This window comes from Lytechinus pictus, chromosome 7, assembly GCF_037042905.1.
Source record: "Lytechinus pictus isolate F3 Inbred chromosome 7, Lp3.0, whole genome shotgun sequence".
Taxonomy (NCBI): domain Eukaryota; kingdom Metazoa; phylum Echinodermata; class Echinoidea; order Temnopleuroida; family Toxopneustidae; genus Lytechinus; species Lytechinus pictus.
Genome location: NC_087251.1, coordinates 15,975,574 through 15,997,541, shown reverse-complemented (window position 1 = coordinate 15,997,541; position 21,968 = coordinate 15,975,574). Strand labels below are relative to the sequence as shown.

Below are 21,968 nucleotides of genomic sequence, written 5' to 3'. Positions count from 1 at the left end.
TATACATTTTTCAATTGATTTTGTTTTAAGTGCTCTGTAAAATTTTCGTTTCATAGTCAGAGTATCAAATCTTGATTGGTGAGTTATACCTCTATACATGGGCGGAAATCCCAGGGGGGACAGGGGGACGTGTCCCCCCTACCAAAAATAGTAGGGGGGACGCAATATCAAATGTCCCCCTACTATTTTTTGGTCTTTTATGATGGAGAAAAATGCATCAATCACATTTGAAACAATTATAATACATGTATTTTGGACTAAATGACCTTACATTTTGAGTGAAAACCTTTGGTTTTTTTTGCTTGTCAATTTTTCCAGAGTGAATAAAATAAGATGAGGGGAAGACTTGGAAAATAAAAAGAATCTTTCATGTCACTATATGAAATTTTCGCTCACACTTCGCGCTCGCATTGCCTGTTAGGTGATTTTTCAATATGGAGCTTAAATATCAAGTTTCGAAGTCAATATACATTATACATTTCACCTCGGAAATCGGACTTTCATTAGTTTTTGGGGAAATATACAAACTGATTTTTCAAAAAGTGCTCTGTAAAAGAGACAGCTTTATGGTCTGAATATTGACATTTTCTACTCGCACTGAGCGCTTGCAAAATTCGATTTATTCAGAACCTATTATTTTTGTGTATTCCATTTAGTTTTGAAAAATATCCCTTTGCAAGTCTGATTGTCAAAACGTAGCAGATAGCGCTACTCGCATTTTGATTGGCGATTTATGTATGTCTCAATATTGATTTTCATGAGAGTTTATCAAAGATTTTGGCTCGCGAGTTGCGCTCGCATTAACGGTTAAAAAAATATTTCAACTGATGCATTCTATTCATAATTACTTAAGTGCTTGAAATGTCCAGTTTTCAAGCCATAATATCATCAGATTTCTCGCCCTCATTAGGCATTAATACATAAGATATTAATTTAATGATCCATATCCACCTCACAATTTTCCTACAAAGTGCTTGAAATATATAGCTAAAATTTACTCTTTTTTCAGATCGGAATATCAAATAGTTTAAGTTCGCGCTTCGCGCTCGGTGATAGATGTGTAGAATGCCGAGATTCTAGGTCTAAATCTGAAACACGCGCATGTTTATTCAGATATTCAACTTGTTCTCTATTTCAATCATTATCCAGTTTCAGATCACAATATCAAAAATTTTCTGCTCGCGCTTTGTGCTCGCATTATTAATGTAGAAAGATCCCCTATTACCCTTTTCATGATTTACAAAACATGAGTAGAGTGTCCCGTTTTTAGGTCCCGTTTTAGGTCTAAATCTCGAATTTTTCTGCTCACGCTTCGCTTGCATCAATTGTTTAGTTATATAGCTACCCTGTTCACGATTACAAAAATTGATTAAAATTGTCGATTCTTTTTGTAGAAATGTCAAAAATTTTCAGCTCGCGATTCGTGCTAGCATTATTTGATTGCTGAAATATGTAACATCTTCATGGCTAACTGCAAGCAGTCTTTAACAGGTACCTCTTCCATCAGTTACCCTCTGCTCGCACTTCGCGTTCGTAGTTAATATTTAGTTGTATATATATCTTTTTCAGGATAACAAACATTGCCCAGAATGTTCAAATTTTAGGAAAAAATACATGAATTTGCCCAATTTTTTTTTGCTCGCGCTTCGCGGTCGCATTATATAATTAAGGACAATATTATATATTTATGTTGATTTAATAAAATAAAGCTAAAAAGTGACCATGAGGACTACTCCTTCAATGAAACAGACAAAAATTACCTTCAAGCGGCCGATCGGGGATTAACATATGGCTGAAAACATTTTCGCCCCCCCCCCCCTATATTGGCGAAGGCCGGGTCAGCCCCTGTTGTCCCCCCTGCCTTACGGGACAGATTTCCGCCCATGCCTCTATATCAATTCTATGAAAAACTACTTAAGATCCCCTTTTTATACAATTTATTTAAAAAAATCGGATAGCGATTTGCGCTCGCATTAAATGTTATATTAACCCATGCCCTATTTATAATTACAAAATCAAAATATAATTATAATTACAAGTGCTCAAAATGTCCAGTTTCCAGACCTTAAAATCAACAAATTTCGCGCTCTCACTAGGCTTATTAGATTAATAAATAAGATAACATTTTCGTTAATTCCTAATGATTAAATTGTTCTTTATTCAGAACGGAATATCGATAAGATTCATCTCACGCTTAGAAAGAGGAATAGGATAATAGTCATCATTGTCATATGATGACAAAAAATAATGATAATAAAAATATCAGCTAGCGCTTCGCACTCTCATCATTTATTGTGTGCGATCCATATCCACTTAAATTTACCCTTTTCAGATCGGAATATCAAATATTTTCAGCTCTTACTTCGCGTTCGCATTATAGATTTTCATGATAAAATAATGTAGACTATGCAGCTTGTTCTTTGTTTAAAACGTGCATGAAAATTATTCAGTTTCAGATCAGGATATAAAAAAAAATATGTTTTTGCGCTTGCATTATTAATGAAGGAAGATACCAATTACCAATTCTTTTCATGGTTCACATGAATATGAATAGTGTCCCGCTATTAGGTTCAAATATTTTTTTTTTCGTTCGCGCTTCGCGATCGCATTGTTCAGCTATATACCTATCCTGTTCATGATTACAAAGTGCTTAAGTGTCCATTTTTTAGGGTGGAATGTCAACAATTTTCAGCTCGCGCTTGCAATATTTGATTGTTAAAATATGTATCGTCTTCATGGCTAATTGCAAACAGTCCTTTACAGGTTCTGTTTCGATCAGTCCAGAACGTATATTAAAAAGTTCTGCTCGCGCTTAGCGCTCGCAGTAATTATTTAGTTACAATACATATCTTGTTCAGGATCACAAAGATTGCCAAAAATGTTTAATTAAAAAAAATAAATAGAATAGCTCGCGCTTCGCACTATTTGAACAGGTCTTATGAGATGATATTTATGTTGTTTTATCAGAAGTGACTGTCATGACTGCCCCTTCAAAGAAACAAACAAATCAATTTCGCCCCCCCCCCCATCGGCGATCATCAGTAGTCTGGAAGATACGAGCAATAATGAATAAGAGAAAAGGGGGATTTAGATTTTCCTTTTCCTCTTCTTTCTTTCCTTGTATCTTTTTCTTACTTCCATTCATGTTCTTCCTTCATTCTTTTCTTTCCGTTTCATTTTTTGTTTGTATTTCCTTGTTCACTCTCCTTTCTTTCTTTTTGAGTCACAAAATGCAAAGTTCAGATGTAAACGACCTGGAAGACCGATACACAGTTGGCTATTCCTGTATTACCATAAACGTATGCCCAGGGGTAGGGCCCTACACTACTCAAAACATACATTTGCAAATCACAAGAACCGTTTTTTTTTCTCTTCAGTATATAAATATTTCCGCGCTAGGTCAATAGATCTATTTTGAATGTTGGAGGCCTATATTGACAGCAAGCCGCTTATTCTTGCACAGAGATATACCCCCGGAATTGGAAGAACTACATGTATAATGTTAAAGAAAGTCTATTTTGTCTGAGGTCGCTTTCTTCGTTTTTATATTAGTGACATATTGGCCTTGGAAAGGCAAAACAAAAAGGGGCAAGGGAAAAAAATGATAATTTGGGGGTGGCAGATGGCAAGAGCTTGGTACAAATAGTTTCTTTCTTCATTTGTATTTCAGAGAATACCCTATCCCACAAGGTCAATAGACCTCATTTATGGTTTAGTTGATTATGCCCAGTTTTTGCCCCCCCCCCCCAAAAAAAAAAAGTTTATTCCTTGGGAAAGAATGTTAAAAAAATCCTTAAGGTTGGTTGGCTTTCGCAGATAAGATATTAGTTCAGAATTTTATTTTACAATAAAAAAAAGTGGTTAGTTCAAAATTTGGGTTGAAAATATGGTTTACTGTTGTCTGTATTTATTAGGTATGAATGATGTTCAATCTAGAAAGGTAAATTGACACCATAATACCAAGTCGTAAAGACAGCCATTGGGGTAATTCTTGTGAATGGAGAAATCTTCATATTTTTGTTACCAAAAAGGCAAGAGTTAAGGATTCTGGTTAAATTTTCTAGTGTCTTTATGTTTTGGGAAAGAATCACCGAACACATTCATGACCATAGAATGTCGATTGACAGTCTCTGTCGATTAAATATTCATTGAACTTTCTATTTAATTGCAAATATTGCAGTTAACTTACCAATTTAGCTAAAAATATTTTTCCCCTCTTAATTTTATTCATCCTAATTTAGTATCAGTTGTCCTCTCACTTCTCCGTTTCTTCTTCACCCTCTCCCTCCGTTCTATATTCAATTACTTCCTCCTCTATCTTCCCCCCACTTTCTTCATTAGTTTCTCTGTTCCTTCTCTCTTGTATCTTTAGCCTTCCCTCACTGATCCAACCATATACAGTGTATATCCAAACTCTTTCTCCCATTTGTTACATCTCTCTCTCCTTAGCTCTCTACCTTACTTTAGTTACTCAACTCTCCCCTTTTCCTTTTCTTCTCATCCATATAATCCGTTTTTTTCTTTCCTCTTTTTCCCTTAACTTTACAGCTGGTGGCTGTCACATAACTGGGAAGTGACAAGACAAACCAACACTAATAATATTGTATGCTGATGACTATGAGTACTGAAATGCAATTGGTAAAGAACCAAAATTTTAATTATTGAAACATAAAAGTGACAAATGGCAGACCTTGCAGGGTCAGGTCAACCCTTATCCAGTGGAACAATTTTTTTCCGAGATAAGAGAAAACAAAGGCAGGTATAACAAAGGATAACTAAAACTTTATCAAATTTAAAAACATTTTCCATCACTTACTGCCCATCAACTCGCTTTTCAGGGTGATGATCAGTTTTTTCCAAGTTGCCCCCCAAATCCCAACTACCCATCTCCATAATAAATCCAGTTGAAGTGTCTGAAAAACATATTTCCTCTAAATTTATTATCCTCTTCTATTTTCTTTAAAACTAACTATCCTGATAATTCTGGTACAATTAAAAACAGCTAATAAAGACAGGGGTGGGATAGCTGGGTGGATTACCCCTTCTCAGCGACATTGGCTGCTGCAAGTCAGCATGTCAGAAATTGGTGCAGCAGTCTATCATATCGTATTCTGTAACATGATACACAGTTGCATGCAGAAATATTCAACCTCATAGTATAAGTACATATTTTTGCAAGTTTTGGTTATGGAATGAAACGCATACTATATCTAACATCAACCATATTATCTATTAAATTAAAGGCAAGAAAATAGCCTTTGATAGAATCAACATAAGGAATCATGTTCATTCATGCATGAAAAGATACATGCATGAATAATTGAGCAAATTATTTTATTTTCAATCCTGTGAGGAGCATCATTTGTAAACATTCAAGAATAACTTGATCATTATCTAAAATTTTAATTAATTTTGACAGGAATTGGAATTGAATCTCAGGTACAACCCATGTACAAATTTACTGGAGGAAATTTTCACTTGAATATTATTTCTTAAATCACATTTTTGAAAAGTAGTAATGCTGCTTGACATACTATGAATTGTATGTACTTAAGGCATGTTATGTCCTTATAACGTGAATGAACAACATAGAAAGGTATGATATGACATTAATTTACTTAATCAACCATTTCTGTTCATCCAAGAAAGAACTCGATTCCTAATGTTTATTAAATCAAAAGCTATGTCTTGTCGAGAATTTGATAATTTGGTTCATGTTATGCAGGTGCTTCTTTCCATAACCAAAGTTTGAAATTTTGCAAAAATACATACAAGTACTCACTATACCACAGAGTTGAATAATTCTCCATGCAGCTGTACCAGTTCAATTTTCTGAATTTTATGACATGTATATCAAGAGACAGTAACTTTGGGGAAAATTTTCAAATGGCACTGTAGATACACCATATCAGACCTCCCAAATATAATATGACAATAAACCAGATGGTTTATTGTCATTATTTTCAGAAGAGAACAGAAAAGGCCAGTTTGGTGTTGGTGATTTCACTCACCAGTCTCACAAATTCACCCTTTAGCGTACATGATATGATAGCACATGATATTTTGCATTTTATGAACTACTGCTGTATCAATGTCTGTTTAAGGTCAATTTCACCCCCCAACAACTTGATTTGAAGAAAACGAAAAGCATAACTTTGAAATAAAATATAAAAGGTGAGAAGTTACAATTTTTGCTTGTCAAAGCTATATAAACCTATTTTAAACTCAATAGTAATCACAGATGAATACCAATACATACCCTACCCTTCAATGCAAAACATGTATTGCCCCAATTTCAATGGTGTGGATTGTTCATGAAATCTACAAAATTGTCAACAAGATTAAGAAATGGTCTTGTATATATGCTTATGCCAAGTTGCTAACATGCCACAACAATTTTTGCATTAACAGATATGGTCTATTCCACACCTTGGCCTCATTATCAGACATTCCTGTTTCAACAGTTACAGTTTGATCATTTCTATTTCATGGCTGATAAGATTTTTTTCCTGTCTTTTCTTTTTAAATATATACAACAGCCGCTAACTAATATTTGTGTATTTTTCAATGAATCCTCTTTCTGGTTTACAAAGAACATTCCTTCTATCAAGTTTGTACAAATGTTACTGATTAAGTATTTGTCATTGGTACTTAATGACTGCAGAGCTATCATTGCATAACCACCTCCAGAGATGATCAAAACACATCTTGTACAGAGAATATGTCCTCTGCACAAGGTGTGTTTAGATCATATCTGGAGGTGGTTATGACATGACATCCTTTCAGATGTAAAAATACAGGGGATATATCATTTCATGTTACTTATTAACAATTTATCTTTTGTACTTTATGAATGAAGGGAAATATATCATGCATAACCACCCCCAAAAAGTACAAAATAAATACACCACAAACGCATCATCATCATCATCATCATCAGGGATTGTTCACAAAATGACATACCCTACTCAAGTATAAATAGGTATTAATTATGGACCATATCTGTTTTTACAAGAATAAAAATCATGGAAAGTCATGAGAGCAATTGTTATTCCTCTTCTTCATCTCAGTATAACGATTCAGCATATTTCATGAATAAATCATTTTAAGCTCAAGTCAATTCAAACATGGAAGAAAAAAACAAAAAACTAAGGGTACAAAAATTAAACACATGTCCTTATTCTTCATACATCTTTTTTCTCATAACATGGACTGGTTTCTATATTTTTTCAAACCACCTAAATTTAGAAGTCAAATTTGTAAACATTTTTTTTCAAAGGAGAGCAAAATCCAAATAACCTACATGAGTTGAATAATATCTGCTGAAATTCTAGCAATCAAAGGGAAAAGGTTTTTTTTCTTCAAAAGTTCATTTAAAGTACGGCAAAATGCAGCACACTTTCACTCACAAGAAAAGTAAAGTACAATACTTACATGTATAATTCTATCACACCCCCACAAAAAATGAAAATAAAGAAAAGAAAAAATAAAACCATTACAGCGCGTCCCTCCAAAAATGTACCTCTGACATAGGGCTAAACTAATTCCAAAATGTGGTAGTATTCTCAATCAAATGTACAGGTGTAGAAAACTTATTTCATAAACTTATTTCAAACTTCTATGAAAATTTCTTTGGTCTCGCTTCAGTTGTTTTGAATACACACCCTGTTACGAAACAGTGAGGAATTTCAGCCCATTCCAAGTTTGCAGCACTGCTGTATTTCTGCATTGTCTTCAGAATGTTAACCCCCATTTACCATCCAGTATCTTGAGTAGGGACATTTCCCTGATCTATCAGGGCTCATCAAATTATTAACTTGACGATTGATGGGAGATTGATGAAAGAAAATATGAATGCTGGATAAGTACATAAGCTGAACCATGAAGAGCAAATCACAAGTGTATCACACTTCACGAAAGCGAACATTGCTTGAGGAAATTTATTTTTTTCATTCCAAAAGGTACAGTAAATTAACTTGGTCATTATAAACTTAATTAAAAAGGAATAAAATCAAGAATGCAATATTGTTGGAATTAGGCATGAAACAGACATGACCTGTTGTTTCTATCATTGTCCATCTCCCATTATCAAACTTGAAATGAATTGTGTCAGGTACTGTTGTTGCCCTTCTGAACATGCAAGGTTGTGATTTGATTAGCCTGGTTAGATCATAAAGATTTCCTGTCAGCTCAGGGAATTCCCTGATCAGATTCTGAATGATCAAAGGGGGTTGATATGTTTAGCAGTGCAGAACATACAGCAGTGCTGCATGTATGGAAACTTGGAATGGACTAAAAAGCACCACCTTACATAATAGACTATGTATTCAAAACCACTGAAGCAAAACCAATGAAATTTTTTTAGAAGCTAGGACATGAGATGAGCTTCCTAATACAACACATTTAATTGGAAATAATTTTCAATTTTTGAAATAATTCAGCCGTATAACAGAGGGACATTTTTTGGGATGCGCTGTAAAACTAGAAAATCAAAATACCAATGGCAAAGTGTTAAACCAGAATCACTTCAATCATCTAAGTAGTCATCAAGCCATTCTTCAAGATTTTCTTCTTCATTGTGTTTAGCATGTGGTTCTGTGGTTGGCTCTGTAATAAAACAATACAGAAACATATTTTAAAAAGAAATACAATTATAATAACTTAAATAATAATAATGAAACTTTTTTTAGTTTTTAGGTTAATAATATGAAACTTATAAAGTATCCATATCCATTACTGAGGGTGCCCGAAGGACATGTCTCATGTGATTGTTGAACCCATTCACGAAGTGATTTCATATTTACCAACACATTCTAGCTAATATGGTAGCTTGATAAATATTAGGGGCAAACTAATTATCTCTTTTCCGTCAGCATATCTTATAAAGATAACAATCATTCTTGCAAACTTGCTGGTTAATGCATCCTTTTCACCTATTGTCATTAGTGCTGTAATATCAAGGTTATCTACTTTTCCGTTTAATGAAGAGTTTTTAAAACTGGACACAAATGTCTATATGTGGGACCAGAAATTACCCAAAGGAGACCAATCGCAAAGCATGGAAACCAGTCAAGAAAAAATTAATTAATTTTGGTTGATAACTTCAATTATATTTTGTTCAAGTACACATAAGAAATACTAGTCAGGGCAAATGGTGAAAAAAAATATAGCAACCTGCAAATGCAGATTTTACAAGCTACTTTCCAAAATTGATAATGAAGTGACTGCATAAAACAACAAGTGTACATACGCTACATCACAAACTAGTGGGGGATTTAAAAAACAAATATCTTTTCTCCTTGCCTTTAACATCAGCAGATTTTGTTGACCTATCGCTGGAGGTCACAAGTGATCCTGAATCAATATGACTCCTAGAGCTCGGACTTACAGCAGAATTCGACAACCTAACAGCGGCTTGTGAGTCTGTCTGTTTTACATCTTTAGTACAATGTTCTGTATCACTATTAGTTCTTAAAGTAACATCACTTGATTGCTCAATACATTGTTCATCCGTCACTTCATGCAGTTTGTTTGCTTCACAACTATCAATACATGCACCAACAGTTGGCTCTGTCATTAGTTCTCTTGATGATAGATCAGCAACAGTATCTGATGGGGTAGGAATTTCAGATTCTTGAGGGTTGTTCAGTTCTTGAGCTTTCTCTGCATCCAACATTTCTTGATACCTCTTTGTATGCTCTGCCGCATCCTCATTTATTTTATTGAGTAAATCTTCCTGGAAATGTACAACAGAAAATCAAATGAGTAAATCAAGATGGGATAAATTCAGGTATGCAGTCTTCCTTTTTAGAATCCCACACATTTGGGACAAGAGGTTTCCTTGACCCACGGTCACTTCTAATTGAATAACCTTTCTGTATCTCAATGCTAAAACAAAGAATATCAATGTAGCATAGTGCATTTGTACTATATAAAAGCAAAATGTCCCAGAAGTGAATAGATGAAGAAACTTGACCATGAGACAATAATAGCTAATTTGACCATGCAGATTTCAATCCCTTTCAGGTTTTGATTCTACACGTTTCCCTCATGAAAATACTTAATTTTCCTGCTCAGTTGCCGCCACAATAGGTGTCTGTTTCTAAACTCTAAAGGATGCAAAAAAAAAGTAAAATTACACTTATTTCTGCATCCATGTATAAAGTCAAGCTTCTCTATTTAAAAAAAAAATCATCCAATTATGAAGTAAGTCTTTAGACCAGATTGTACCAAGCATATCATTCACCTTTTATAAGTCCAACAGATTTCTGTTGACTAAGGCAAAGTCACCCATAAATTTGTCAAGAGACCTACATCTAACCTGAAAGTAGTGAAATACAGTCTGACAATGCAACACTTTTTTTTTTCTTCCAAGTTAAGCAATTGAACATGATGCCAATGTCATGACATTTCAGAGGAGATTTGATTTAAAACAATCTTTTCACTCATTCAACACACTATCATAGTTACACTTTAATAATGCAAAGCTGTATCCATGTCTCTCATTTTTAACTCTTTGCCCGCCACATACAGAATCAATCCTGCACCACATTAATTTCAATGTGCAACTTACATGTAAGAGGGGTTTAGCAAGGACTATGCTAATTCAGCTCACATTAGCTTTTGATAGTTTATTGTAAAGAAAAGCTTTGTGTGTACAATGCAATGCTCACATCACTATTGTGTATGTGAGTATGAACAATAGACTTAATGCACTCCGTGTACATTGCGATTAGAATGTGACTTAAGTCGAACTTAACAGTCTGCTGTATGTGACTCTAGTCGAACAAAGAGAGCAAAAAGTTAATTAATGCACTTACATCAAAATATTTAGTAGATATTCCAAGACGCTCATGGAGAGGGATGCATTTAAGACGCCGTGATAAATCCACATAGTTAATCTTAAACAGCTTCCCAATTTCAGTCTGTATTAAAAAAATCAATATAGAATTAGTATTGATAAAACAAAAAAATTAACAAACATTTCACGTTAACAATGGAAGAATCGAATAGAATAGATGCAAAAGTTGTTCATCTCTCTAAATTGACTTTTCTACTCCTGCATTAAAATAACAATACAATTCCAATTCATTATCTTTAAAGTAAAGATGGAACCATGTTAACAATTAAGTGAAATACAAAATATGATGTTCTATATAACCTAGGTTGATTTTTGCTACCAGCGAAAATACCCTTTCAAAATTAAGATTTTGTAAAAAGATAACAAGTGGATTGATAAGGCGTGTTTTACTGACTCTGTAAAACTGTGAGGTCCAGTGTGTGTAGAATTCCATCAAACTTTCAAACTTGCACCTGTATGTATTCTATGCCCACCAATATTACATAATCATGATACATTGTCAGAATGTCACCCTCGTAAACCTAATATCCCGAAAACATCCGGAAGTCTTGCGCAACTTTTGAGACCAATTTTGCGTCACCAGGGTACGTGGTTCCGAAATTACGCAACATTATGTAAGTGCATGTCAGACCAAAAATTGCTGAAACACGTGATTTTGTGTACAAAGTCAATGCAAATTGTGTTTTCAACCAAAAATCATAAATGTATGATTATTGTTTTGCTGGTCTAAATGTATAATTTATTTTATGCTTTTTATGATCTCAGTAGAGTCCTTAACAAATTTCATTGAAAAATCAATGAAAAACAAAAGGTAAAAAAAACAAAGAAATACATAAGAAATTGCAAAAAACAATATAATACATAAGAAAATTATTTGATATCACAATTTTGTTCATGTACACTTGCTAATAACACCACAAAGAGTTTCTATACTAAAAATTAGAACATTTGGAGCTTTATTTAGGGAGTTAGAGGAAAAAGTATGATTTCGCATACTAATTACGCATAAATTAGTATAATCATTTAATAGCAATTCGTATGAAATAAATTACTATGCAATTTTGTATATTATGTCCTAGACAAACCGCATGCCAATTTTCGGCGCGATCGCTTGGTCGACGGCCGAGATCTCAAGGGGGGAGGCCCCCCCCCCCCCCTGGCCATATAAACTCCAAAAATACCCCGGCCTAGATAGGGTTAAGAGTTACGTTCAATAATCGTATCATTTATGTAATACAAACCTCAGTTTCATCATCTTGATCATCTTCATCCCACCATACTTCATCCTTCATTCGAAGCTGAGACGAAGCATCATCTGTCAAAAACACAATTAATGGATAACAGAAGTGAGCATTAATTCAATGCGACTAAATAACATAGAAAGTGCTCTAATATTACATAATGGGTACATTCACAATTTACAACATATATGGCCATGCATTTTTAACTAGGACCTCTTCTGTGTTACACCAAAATGATGTTTAATAATACAAGATTTGATAGAGAATGAAATTCTCAAAATTCTTCAAATAATACCAAATTACCAACGTCATAATACCTACCTCTCCATTTGGTCAATGTTTTTTGGGGGGTTAACAAAAGCATCCAGATATAAACACATGGCCATATACAAAATACAAAATCAAAGTCTTAAGAGCTTTTTTTACCACAAAGACAAAAGAAACATGGGATGCTGAATTACTTTGTCTCAATTGATAAACTTATAGACATATCAATTATCCAAGGTACAGTATGAGTAGAACAGGTACAGGTATGCTGCCTTTATCATGTGGTTACTTTTCCTTCCATCAAGTGATAAATCCAACAAAATCAAGTCCCTTGAAAATGCAGCTTAGACTATTATTTCATACCGTGATGATCAGCTTCCGATGTCTTCCATGACCTTCGTTGTTGAGAAGTAGGCCTATCCTGTTTCTTCTGAACTAATTGTTGAACATGCTCTCATCAAAACTGTAAAGCAGTGTGTGGCATCAGGAAGTCTATTAATTAGCTGACAGATCTCACCAATGGGCCATCATATCCAGTAGATGATCTGTATTTTTTGTTGTGATTGAGCCACCCATGGTACTTTTTCCCTTCATTCTTGTGACCTTGAGCAGGTGCATACTCAACTCTTCAACGAGGAGTACTTCTTTTGATATTTAATGCTTGATTACCATTTCTGGCTTCAGATGTCACCAATGTATCCTCTCACGGCTCATTGGATAGAGCTCTGCCAGGTGTTTAGACGATGCTGGAGGGCAAGGTGACATAGTGCTTGCATTGCTGCTGGCAACCCGCTTATACATCATGGTTTTCACACATTGGGAGTTGATCAGCTACAGCAATCATTGCAAAATATTCTGATCCTGTGTTGAATAATCTAGGCCAATAATCGGAGGACAGAAGCTCCAGCATTCTGACATGTAATCTGAGTAATCATCATTGATCGTTTGTGCCATCTTCTGGCCTTTTTTTCCAGGGGTACCTGACTTCTCTTGGAAACAAGCCTTCAGATGATATCATGTTGAAAAACGGGCCTTATGTTCTTTTCAGGTTTGGTGGTTTACTTCTGGGTATTAAGTGGCTCCTTGAAGAATTCCTGATCAACTTGAATCTCTAGACCAGACAGGATTGTTGCCATCAACTTTCAGCAGCACCTAAACTAATGAAGCAAGACATATGTCCAAATATCCCACTGATTCTATGGAGTATAATGTAGGTGCCCAGATGGAACCTTAGTAATTTCCATTTGAAGAGGGAGTTGGTACTTGTGTGGCTTTAAATAGTTATTGAATAGTTTAGAATTACTGAGTCAACAATAAAAACAAGTGGAATGCCTCTGGCCGTCTCACCTGCATCACCCGATTCAATATAGCAGCAGTGCTGATTTTGAAAACTACTATAACTCGCACAAGATGTTCAGTGATACTTAGTTACTCTTATTTCCACGTTTTATGAACTAGACCAATACACTTATAGAGATATGATGGCAATTCAACAAATACCCCCAACGTGGCCAAAGTTCTTTGACCTTACATGACCTTTGACCTTGATCATGTGACCTGAAACTCGCACAGGATGTTCAGTGATACTTGATTACTATTATGTCCAAGTTTTATGAACTAGACCAACACACTTTCAAATTTATGGCTGTAATTCAACAAATACCCCAATTTGGCCAAAGTTCATTGACCTTAAATGACCTTTGACCTTGATCATGTGACCTGAAACTTGCACAGGATGTTCAGTAATACTTGATTACTATTATGTCCAAGTTTCATGAATCAGATCCATAAACTTTCAAAGTTATGATGGTAATTCAACAGATACCCCCAATTCGGCCAAAGTTCATTGACCCTAAATGACCTTTGACCTTGGTCATGTGACATGAAACTCATGCAGGATGTTCAGTGATACTTGATTAACCTTATGTATAAGTTTCATGAACTAGGTCCATATATTTTCTAAGTTATGATGACATTTCAAAAACTTAACCTTAGGTTAAGATTTTGATGTTGATTCCCCCAACATGGTCTAAGTTCATTGACCCTAAATGACCTTTGACCTTGGTCATGTGACATGAAACTCAGGCAGGATGTTCAGTAATACTTGATTAACCTTATGGCCAAGTTTCATGAACTAGGTCCATATACTTTCTAAGTTATGCTGTCATTTCAAAAACTTAACCTCAGGTTAAGATTTGGTGTTGACGCCGCCGCCGCCGTCGGAAAAGCGGCACCTATAGTCTCACTCTGCTATGCAGGTGAGACAAAAATGGTTAGTAAATTGTAATTATTTTCTTCCCTGGGACCCCTATAACAAAGTACTCTTTTAAAATTTTAGTAATTAATAAATTGGAATCCAGTTTGCACATACATGTACATTATTTATCTTTATACCTAACAAACCTCTGGTAAACTCTGGAATTATCAAGAACAACATTTGTCTAAACAAACTATGCATAACATAATTAAAGCATCTATGCATTTCTATCTAGATGCAAATCTACCAGTATGTGAGTGAAAGGTACATGTATATGGTATTGTAATATTTAGGATGACACATACCACTATGACAATCAGACTGGTCATGTTAATTTTTGTTTACTTTTAATAAACAGGGATTTATACTAGGATTAGGGTTGTGGGGGAAGTATTTGTTTACAGTAATGCAAACTACATGTATCAGAATATGAGATAATGTTTCTTTGGTACTATGACTCTATGAGTAAGAGTTGCAAGAGAAAAGGAGCAAAAAAATGCCATTCTTGTATTTGCATCTAAGGACTGTTTTTGTCTTAATCAAAATGTACCTTAAAAACTTATGTAAACAAAATTAATATTTTGCGTTCTTTAATTCATTCTTATCATTATATACTGCTAAATCATGTTGACTATTGGCATGCACACACACACACACACAGCAATTGAACTTCTGAAAAGGTGCTTAAATGTACATTGTAGATTGTAGAATGACCATGAAGGCGTATCACAATGTTCATTTATGCAGGAGCAGGACTTCACACATGAATGATGACCTATACTTGGGTGACAGGTCACAGGTCATCATTTTATTCGTCTGCGTAAGTTGACAATATGACATACAATTTTCATACATTAACATTCTTGCTGTTAACAGCATCTACATGTAAATAAAATACAAACCTGATAAAATTTTGATCAGGGACACAGGAAATTCATCCCCCCTAAATTAAACAGGATCAAATTTGTTATCTCATTTAACGCCACCCTGATTTCAGAGTCTCTAAAGATACATCTATCAGTATGGCTTATAAACATAATGGTCAATAACAATTCATCTCACCTGATCTGGATAAAAGCTTTTGAAAGTCTTCCCCCCTTGGTTCTGAACGGACTTTCTCTGCCTCTGTGTCAGGATCAACAACAAAATCTTCATATTTTTCCCAGTTGCTTTCAACCTTTCTTCTTGAATACTGAAACGAAAAAAAAAATTGTTATATGACAAATGGCAATGATTCAAATATTGGAATGCATAACACTGTTATCTGGAGGTGTATGGTAGAGAGTCCAAATCACAGTGATTGTAATGAAGGTGTATACAAAAGACAAAGACCAAACTAGTGCTGCAAGTCAGGCGCCATGTTCGGGTTCGGTTCGGTTCGGCAAGGTTCGGCAGAAATTTGCCGAACATTGGTTCTGTTCGGGGTTCGGTAATGATAGACTGATAAAGCTATAGTTCATTCAGGTATACGTAGCGTACCGGTAGACAATTTGTACTTGATTGACTGCATGTGCTCGCGTGTACCTCTGTCACATCAAACCATTTTATCTCTATCTTGTTGACATGAAACTATGAAAGTTATAGCGCTCAACGAATCAACTGTTATCTCGAATTTGATTATCTGATGACAGATTTATTGGGTAACTCGCAGTTCTAAAATGGCGACTCTTCCTAGTCGTCCATACCTGGACCACACTTTGGATACTTGCCAAATTAACTACGCTCGCACTCGTACCTATACCAGCTAGGCCAGCTCATGCAGTCCCCTTGTAGCGGGACTCTGAGCTCATGAATATTTATATATACAGTCCGGCCAAACGTGATTGGCAATTGCATCACACACGAGGCGGCCAGCGCCAGTGCACTGAACTGTAGGCATAGTAGGGCCAGGGGCGTGTCGAAGAAAGCAAGCTTATGTAATGCGCCTTTCGCTAATTGGCTCGATGGGTGAACTAAACCACCAATCGCATGTCGCTGATTGTCGCATCGGTACATACAGCCGGCCACGTGCTTTGTCTGCTCGCGAAACTCAGCTCACTGATTGAAGAGCAATTCCCGAGATTTCTATGATTTCATAGGTCAGATTTCATTCGACCGTGAACATACAGACCAAGTGGGATGCAAAGTTTTACGACTGTAATGGGACAGGGGGAGTAGAGTGATGAAGTTGATAAGAAAGGAAAAAAAAAGTAAAGATTGGGGGTCATTTTCCCCAAGAGATGAATGTTTCCGCATGGCTTTATCTTCATTCAACTTGTCAACGAGGGGAAGGGGATCTTGCTATATGCTATACCGTAATCATTCATGAGTGTTTGATTTTTATTTTCATCTGATTGTTAATAATAAAAAAGATAACTTCACCTCATCTCATTTCTATATTATTTGTTTTGCGTCTCTCCTTTCCATCTCTAACAGTCACTCACTTTATTTCCCACTTTCACTGGATCTCTCGTTTTCAAAAACTCTTTACTTCTCTCTAAAATCATGAAAACTAGACAGTAGCGAGCCGACACCTCAATAATAATGTCAATCACCTCAATCAGATCTTTATTCTCCGCCGCAACAATACACGAGTTACGATCTTAATCACATCGTATCGTAATTCGTAATATTAATGGTACTTCATCTTTCACTTTCAGTTTATTGAGCTCGTTCATTCAAAATACTTTGAAGATTTTCAAACAAGAATCTTGTTCGCCACCTAAAAACAACAATATTTAAGATAATTAGATTTAACCAATGAACACTCATACAGTTTTGGTTTTCTTTACCATGCTTCGGCGATCGATTCGGCCACAGAGGGAGAGATGATGAAAGCCAGTAAAATGATTATAGCGCAAGCTCGCGCAACATCATTCATCGGATCTCCTTTCTTAATCAGGGCCGTAAAAACCACAATGTCAACATGAAAATGAAAACAAAATCTAGTAACCGCAAAATAAGCGCATACTTCCAACATACAATTGCAAAGAATATTAAATAGAGAATGCGCAAATATAATGATTAGAAAGGGTGTAAACTTATAAATTTATTAGCTGAAAGCCGTTTTTTTTTTTTTTTGCCGAACTTCCGAACCAAGTCTTAGTGTTCGGTTCGGTTCTGTTCGGTTCGGAAGTGCCATGTTCGGCGAACTACCGTTCGGTTCGGCGGTTCGGCTACAGCACTAGACCAAACTAAGCTATCTTATTTGAAAATGAAAGGACAGTATTTGGCAAGATACACATGTAGGGTAAGTATGAAGGAAATGTTTGTGTGTGTGTGTGAATATCGCCATGTGAGTTTGGCAATGTTTGAAACTTTGGACAATAGTTTGCTTATCTCATCACTTGATTTAATGGAAATTGTTTTGATATTTTGCAGTAAGTTCATATTACAGGTACCGTATTCATCATATTTATTAATCTGCCTTTGCCATGGCTAAATTAATTTCTTCAAACAATTTTTTTTTTTAATGACAAAAAAGTTAGCAAGATTCATTTATCAAATTCCATGATCAGGCCTCACAAGCATATATGTTCAAAATTAAACATTTCGAGCAAACTGTCACTGGTTTACATGTAGGTACATTTAGATAAACAAGGTGGTCCACGAACCACAAGTCTCACCTGATATCGCAATCGCTAAAATATGCAATATGATCTTTTGACCTGATCAATCCTCATGGACACAAATGTGTGGTATTTAATACCCAATGGTTATTTGTACCAAGTGTAAACACAATTGATGTAAAAATAAAGAAATGAGAGCAATTTGATAAAAAACTTAACTTTTTGACCCATAGATAAACTTTGACCCCATCAGCCTCATGGATGCACATGTGGTATTACCCAATGATCATATGAACCAAGTGTCAACATACCGGTAACTGATGCAGAAAAAAAAATAAAAGCAAGTTGAACAAAAACTTTAACATTTTTGGAACAGACATGACCTTATGTCATTTGACCCCCATATGACCTTTGACCCATCACCCTCACGGACACACATGTGATATTACCCAAGGATTATGTACCAAGTATGAACTAAATTGATGCAGAAATAAAGAAATGAGAGCACCTTTAACATTTTGGAGCAGACTATAAAGTAAGACTGTCACAGACAGACAGACAGACCACCAGGAAAAGTGATTACAAAGTCTCTAGTTTAGTTGTACATTCAGGCGAGACAAAAAAACATAAATTTGAGGCCTTTGAATGAAATTCCTGAAATTATCTTCACCATTTCGATGTGGATTTTTGTTAATGACAATCTACCGGTATGCATTGAAATGTAGTTAGGTTTGAAGTTGTTGTGTGACTTTGGTTTATACTATGTACATTACCTTACCATCAGAAATAGAATTGCGCAGCTGTAGATCTAGACTAGATCGACAACAGGTACCGTACCTGTGCACAGATCGACGTACATGTAGTACCCATGATTAACCAGACATCCCGTATTTGCCGGGATTGTCCCGTATTTTGCTCCTTTGTCCCGGAGTCCTGACAAACCCTTCCCGGGATGCTTATTTGTCCCGTATTTCAGAATATTGAACAAAATGTAGTTAATACATTTAAAAGTGGCGAATTTTCATCAAATAACCAACGGATGACGAACAGAGACAAAAAAAATCGATAAATGGAAACTTTTGCAAGTTCTGCAGTGATTTTCTTGCTAACCCAATTCCAATACATTGCAAACGAACTGGCCTCCTGCCTGTGTGTGGCAGGCTATACTAGCTAGGCATATAGGATCGGAGCAGATTCTCAATGGTGCAAACAATTCACATGATAAACAGTTTTTCCACCAAAATAATCACAAAATTGGCGGAAAATTTTTATAATTATAAATTATGGATTCTCATATTACCCCGGTACTGATTTGGAGATTTTTTTTCTTCTAAAAATATAATAAAAAAACACCAAATATCATTATGATTTTTGTTAGATTGGACTTTTTTGTTTGCTAAAAGTTTTAACTTTTTTTTCCTCTTTCTTTCTTTTCTATCCTTCCTGCTTGCCCTTTTTTGTTCCATCTATCTTTATTTCCTATTTTTCCCCTGAACCGTTCTCTCTATGTTCATTTTTCTTTCTCTTCTTTATTAAATTTCCTTTTTTTATTTCCTTCATTCTTGAAGTTCTTTCCTTAAACTTTTCTTTGCATCCTTCTCCCTTCCTCTTCTTTTCGTTCTTTCTCTCCTTCCATCTTCTCTTTTCCTTCTTTCTTTCATTCTTTATCTTATTTTTTCCTTCCGATTGTTTTCCCTTATTCTTTCTTTCCCTTTGTTTCTTTCTTTAAAAGAATGAAGGAAACATTTTTCTTTCCTTCATTCTTTCTTTCCTCCTTTTTTTTTTTCTCTCCTTTGTCTTTTGCACATTTATCAATCTTCCCTCCCTTTCCTTTTCTTTCTTTCTAGATTCATTTCAAAAGACAGAAACCTATTTTTCTCTCTTTTATACTTTATTTCATCCTTCTTTTATTTTTTCCTTCATTTTTCTTTCTTTCTTCTCAATTCATCTTTTTTCTTTCTCTCCTTCATTCTTTCGTTCACCATCGCATCCCTTCCAATTCTATATATTTTTCACAAGTCTCACACTGTGTAGCATTCTTTGTCGATCTTTTTTGTTGATTGTCTCGGATTTCATTTTGTGAAATCTGGTTACCCTGGCCCTGGGATGGGATTAACATTAGGCCGGGGGCATGAGCTATGAGCACTTAATCTAGCACCAGTTTTGGCATCACACGATCAATATCTCAGCCTTAGTAACATTTCAGTGCAATTCTGATTACCGGAAAACAGAACTGTGATAACCCCATTGGATTTGTGTGCAATCAGAATTGCATGCGTCGGTATGGTAATGGCACCCACCCCACGTCCAGACTCACGATATCATGGTCCATGGACATCATATTTCATAGCGAGGGCGATGTCGGGAAAAACGTCAGGACAATTACAAATTTACAATCTTTTTATTTGATTTTATTCCATAATTTGTATTACATAGTAAGGCCCAGTCTATCCCATACTAGACTCAAGATTATACTATCTACCTGTTTCAGTTGTTCCTCCTGTTTTTCTATTATCAATTCTGCTTGTGACTTGACGCCATATCCCTTTGCATGTCGCAGTGTGGCATCTGCTTCGAATTCAGCAGCAGTCGTCGATTTTCCAGTTCTGTTCGCATTCTTTGCAGAAGAAATACCATGTTGCTTCTTGTAATTTGCACTTCTTTTGGCCTTGTGTTTGTCCTTTTTCATCTTTGGAATCCGATCAGAGGTTCTCTTTTACTTGCAACCCACTATTAACTTGACAAGAACGTTAGAACATAGAACTAGAAGCAAGCAAGGCGTTTGATAGGTTTTCAGCTTTCACGTCGTTCCTTACATGTAACGTCGCGTCCAGTGCTTTGATCATACCACCTACATGTAGCTAGCTGCTGCTTGCACCGCTCTTTTTCTCTGCGGCGGTTATATGATATTTCACAATAATCAAACAGAAATAGTATTGTTTGCTCTCGATTGGGAATTCCATGATTATATGGCTTAATTTGAATAGTTCAATACATCTCTAACTTTTATGCATTTTCATGCATAGGCGGATCCAGGGGGGGGGGGGCGAGGGGCCCAACACCCCCCCCCTATTTGGCGGAGCAAAAAAAAGGGGGGGGGGGAGAAAAAGAGGAAAGAAAGAAAAAAAAAGGGAAAGGAGAGGAGGAAGACGAGTGAATAAAATAAGATGAGGAAAGACTTGGAAAATCAAATCTTTCATGTTGTATAACATTTTCGCTCGCGCTTCGGGCTCGCATTGCCTGTTAGGTGATTTTCATATAGGCCTATATTAGTTTAACGTTAAATATCAAGTTTGGAAGTCATGAATATACAAAACATATTTCACCTCGAAAATCGAACTTTATCATTATTTTGTGTGATTTACAAATTGAATTTTAAAAAGCGCTCTGTAAAAATGTTAAGTTTTATGGTCTGAATATAAATTCTGCTCGCGCTGCGCGCTCGCAAATTTTGATTTTATCAGGTACGTATTATTTTCGTGCCCCAAAAAGTTTCCAAAATATCCCTTTTTAGGTCTGATTTTCAAGACGTATCAGCTAGCGCTGCATGCTCGCATTTTGATTGGCGAGTTATGTATCTATATTGATTATACAACAAACTACTTAAAATCCCCTTTACATGACAGTTATGAATAAAAATGGCTCGCAATTAAGTTGCGCTCACATTAATGGTTAAAACATGATATTTTTTAACTGATGCATCCTATTTATAATTACAAAAATGCTTGAAATATCCAGTTTTCAGGCCATAATATCATCAGATTTCGCCCCTCGATCATTATAGGCATTAATGA

General features: G+C 35.5%; 1 protein-coding gene across 3 annotated transcripts; it reads right to left on the bottom strand.

Annotated features, from left to right (window-relative positions):
* Nucleotides 1–4,622: 4,622 nt before the first annotated feature.
* Nucleotides 4,623–21,145, bottom strand: LOC129264880 (cell death regulator Aven-like). Of its 3 annotated transcripts, none has more exons than XR_010294098.1 (7): nt 20,657–21,145; nt 15,689–15,818; nt 12,103–12,176; nt 10,821–10,925; nt 9,304–9,736; nt 7,239–8,607; nt 4,623–6,684 (listed from the first exon to the last, which is right to left on the bottom strand). XR_010294098.1 is itself a non-coding variant. In XM_054902837.2 (6 exons), the coding sequence occupies exons 1-6, from the start codon at nt 20,861–20,863 to the stop codon at nt 8,528–8,530; spliced, it is 1,029 nt and encodes a 342-aa protein (XP_054758812.2). In that variant the 5' UTR covers nt 20,864–21,071; the 3' UTR covers nt 4,623–8,527. The 3 variants fall into 3 exon arrangements, 1 of the variants encoding a protein (XP_054758812.2); XR_010294097.1 differs by having other exon boundaries at nt 6,883–8,607; nt 20,657–21,092; XM_054902837.2 differs by having other exon boundaries at nt 4,623–8,607; nt 20,657–21,071.
* Nucleotides 21,146–21,968: the final 823 nt, after the last annotated feature.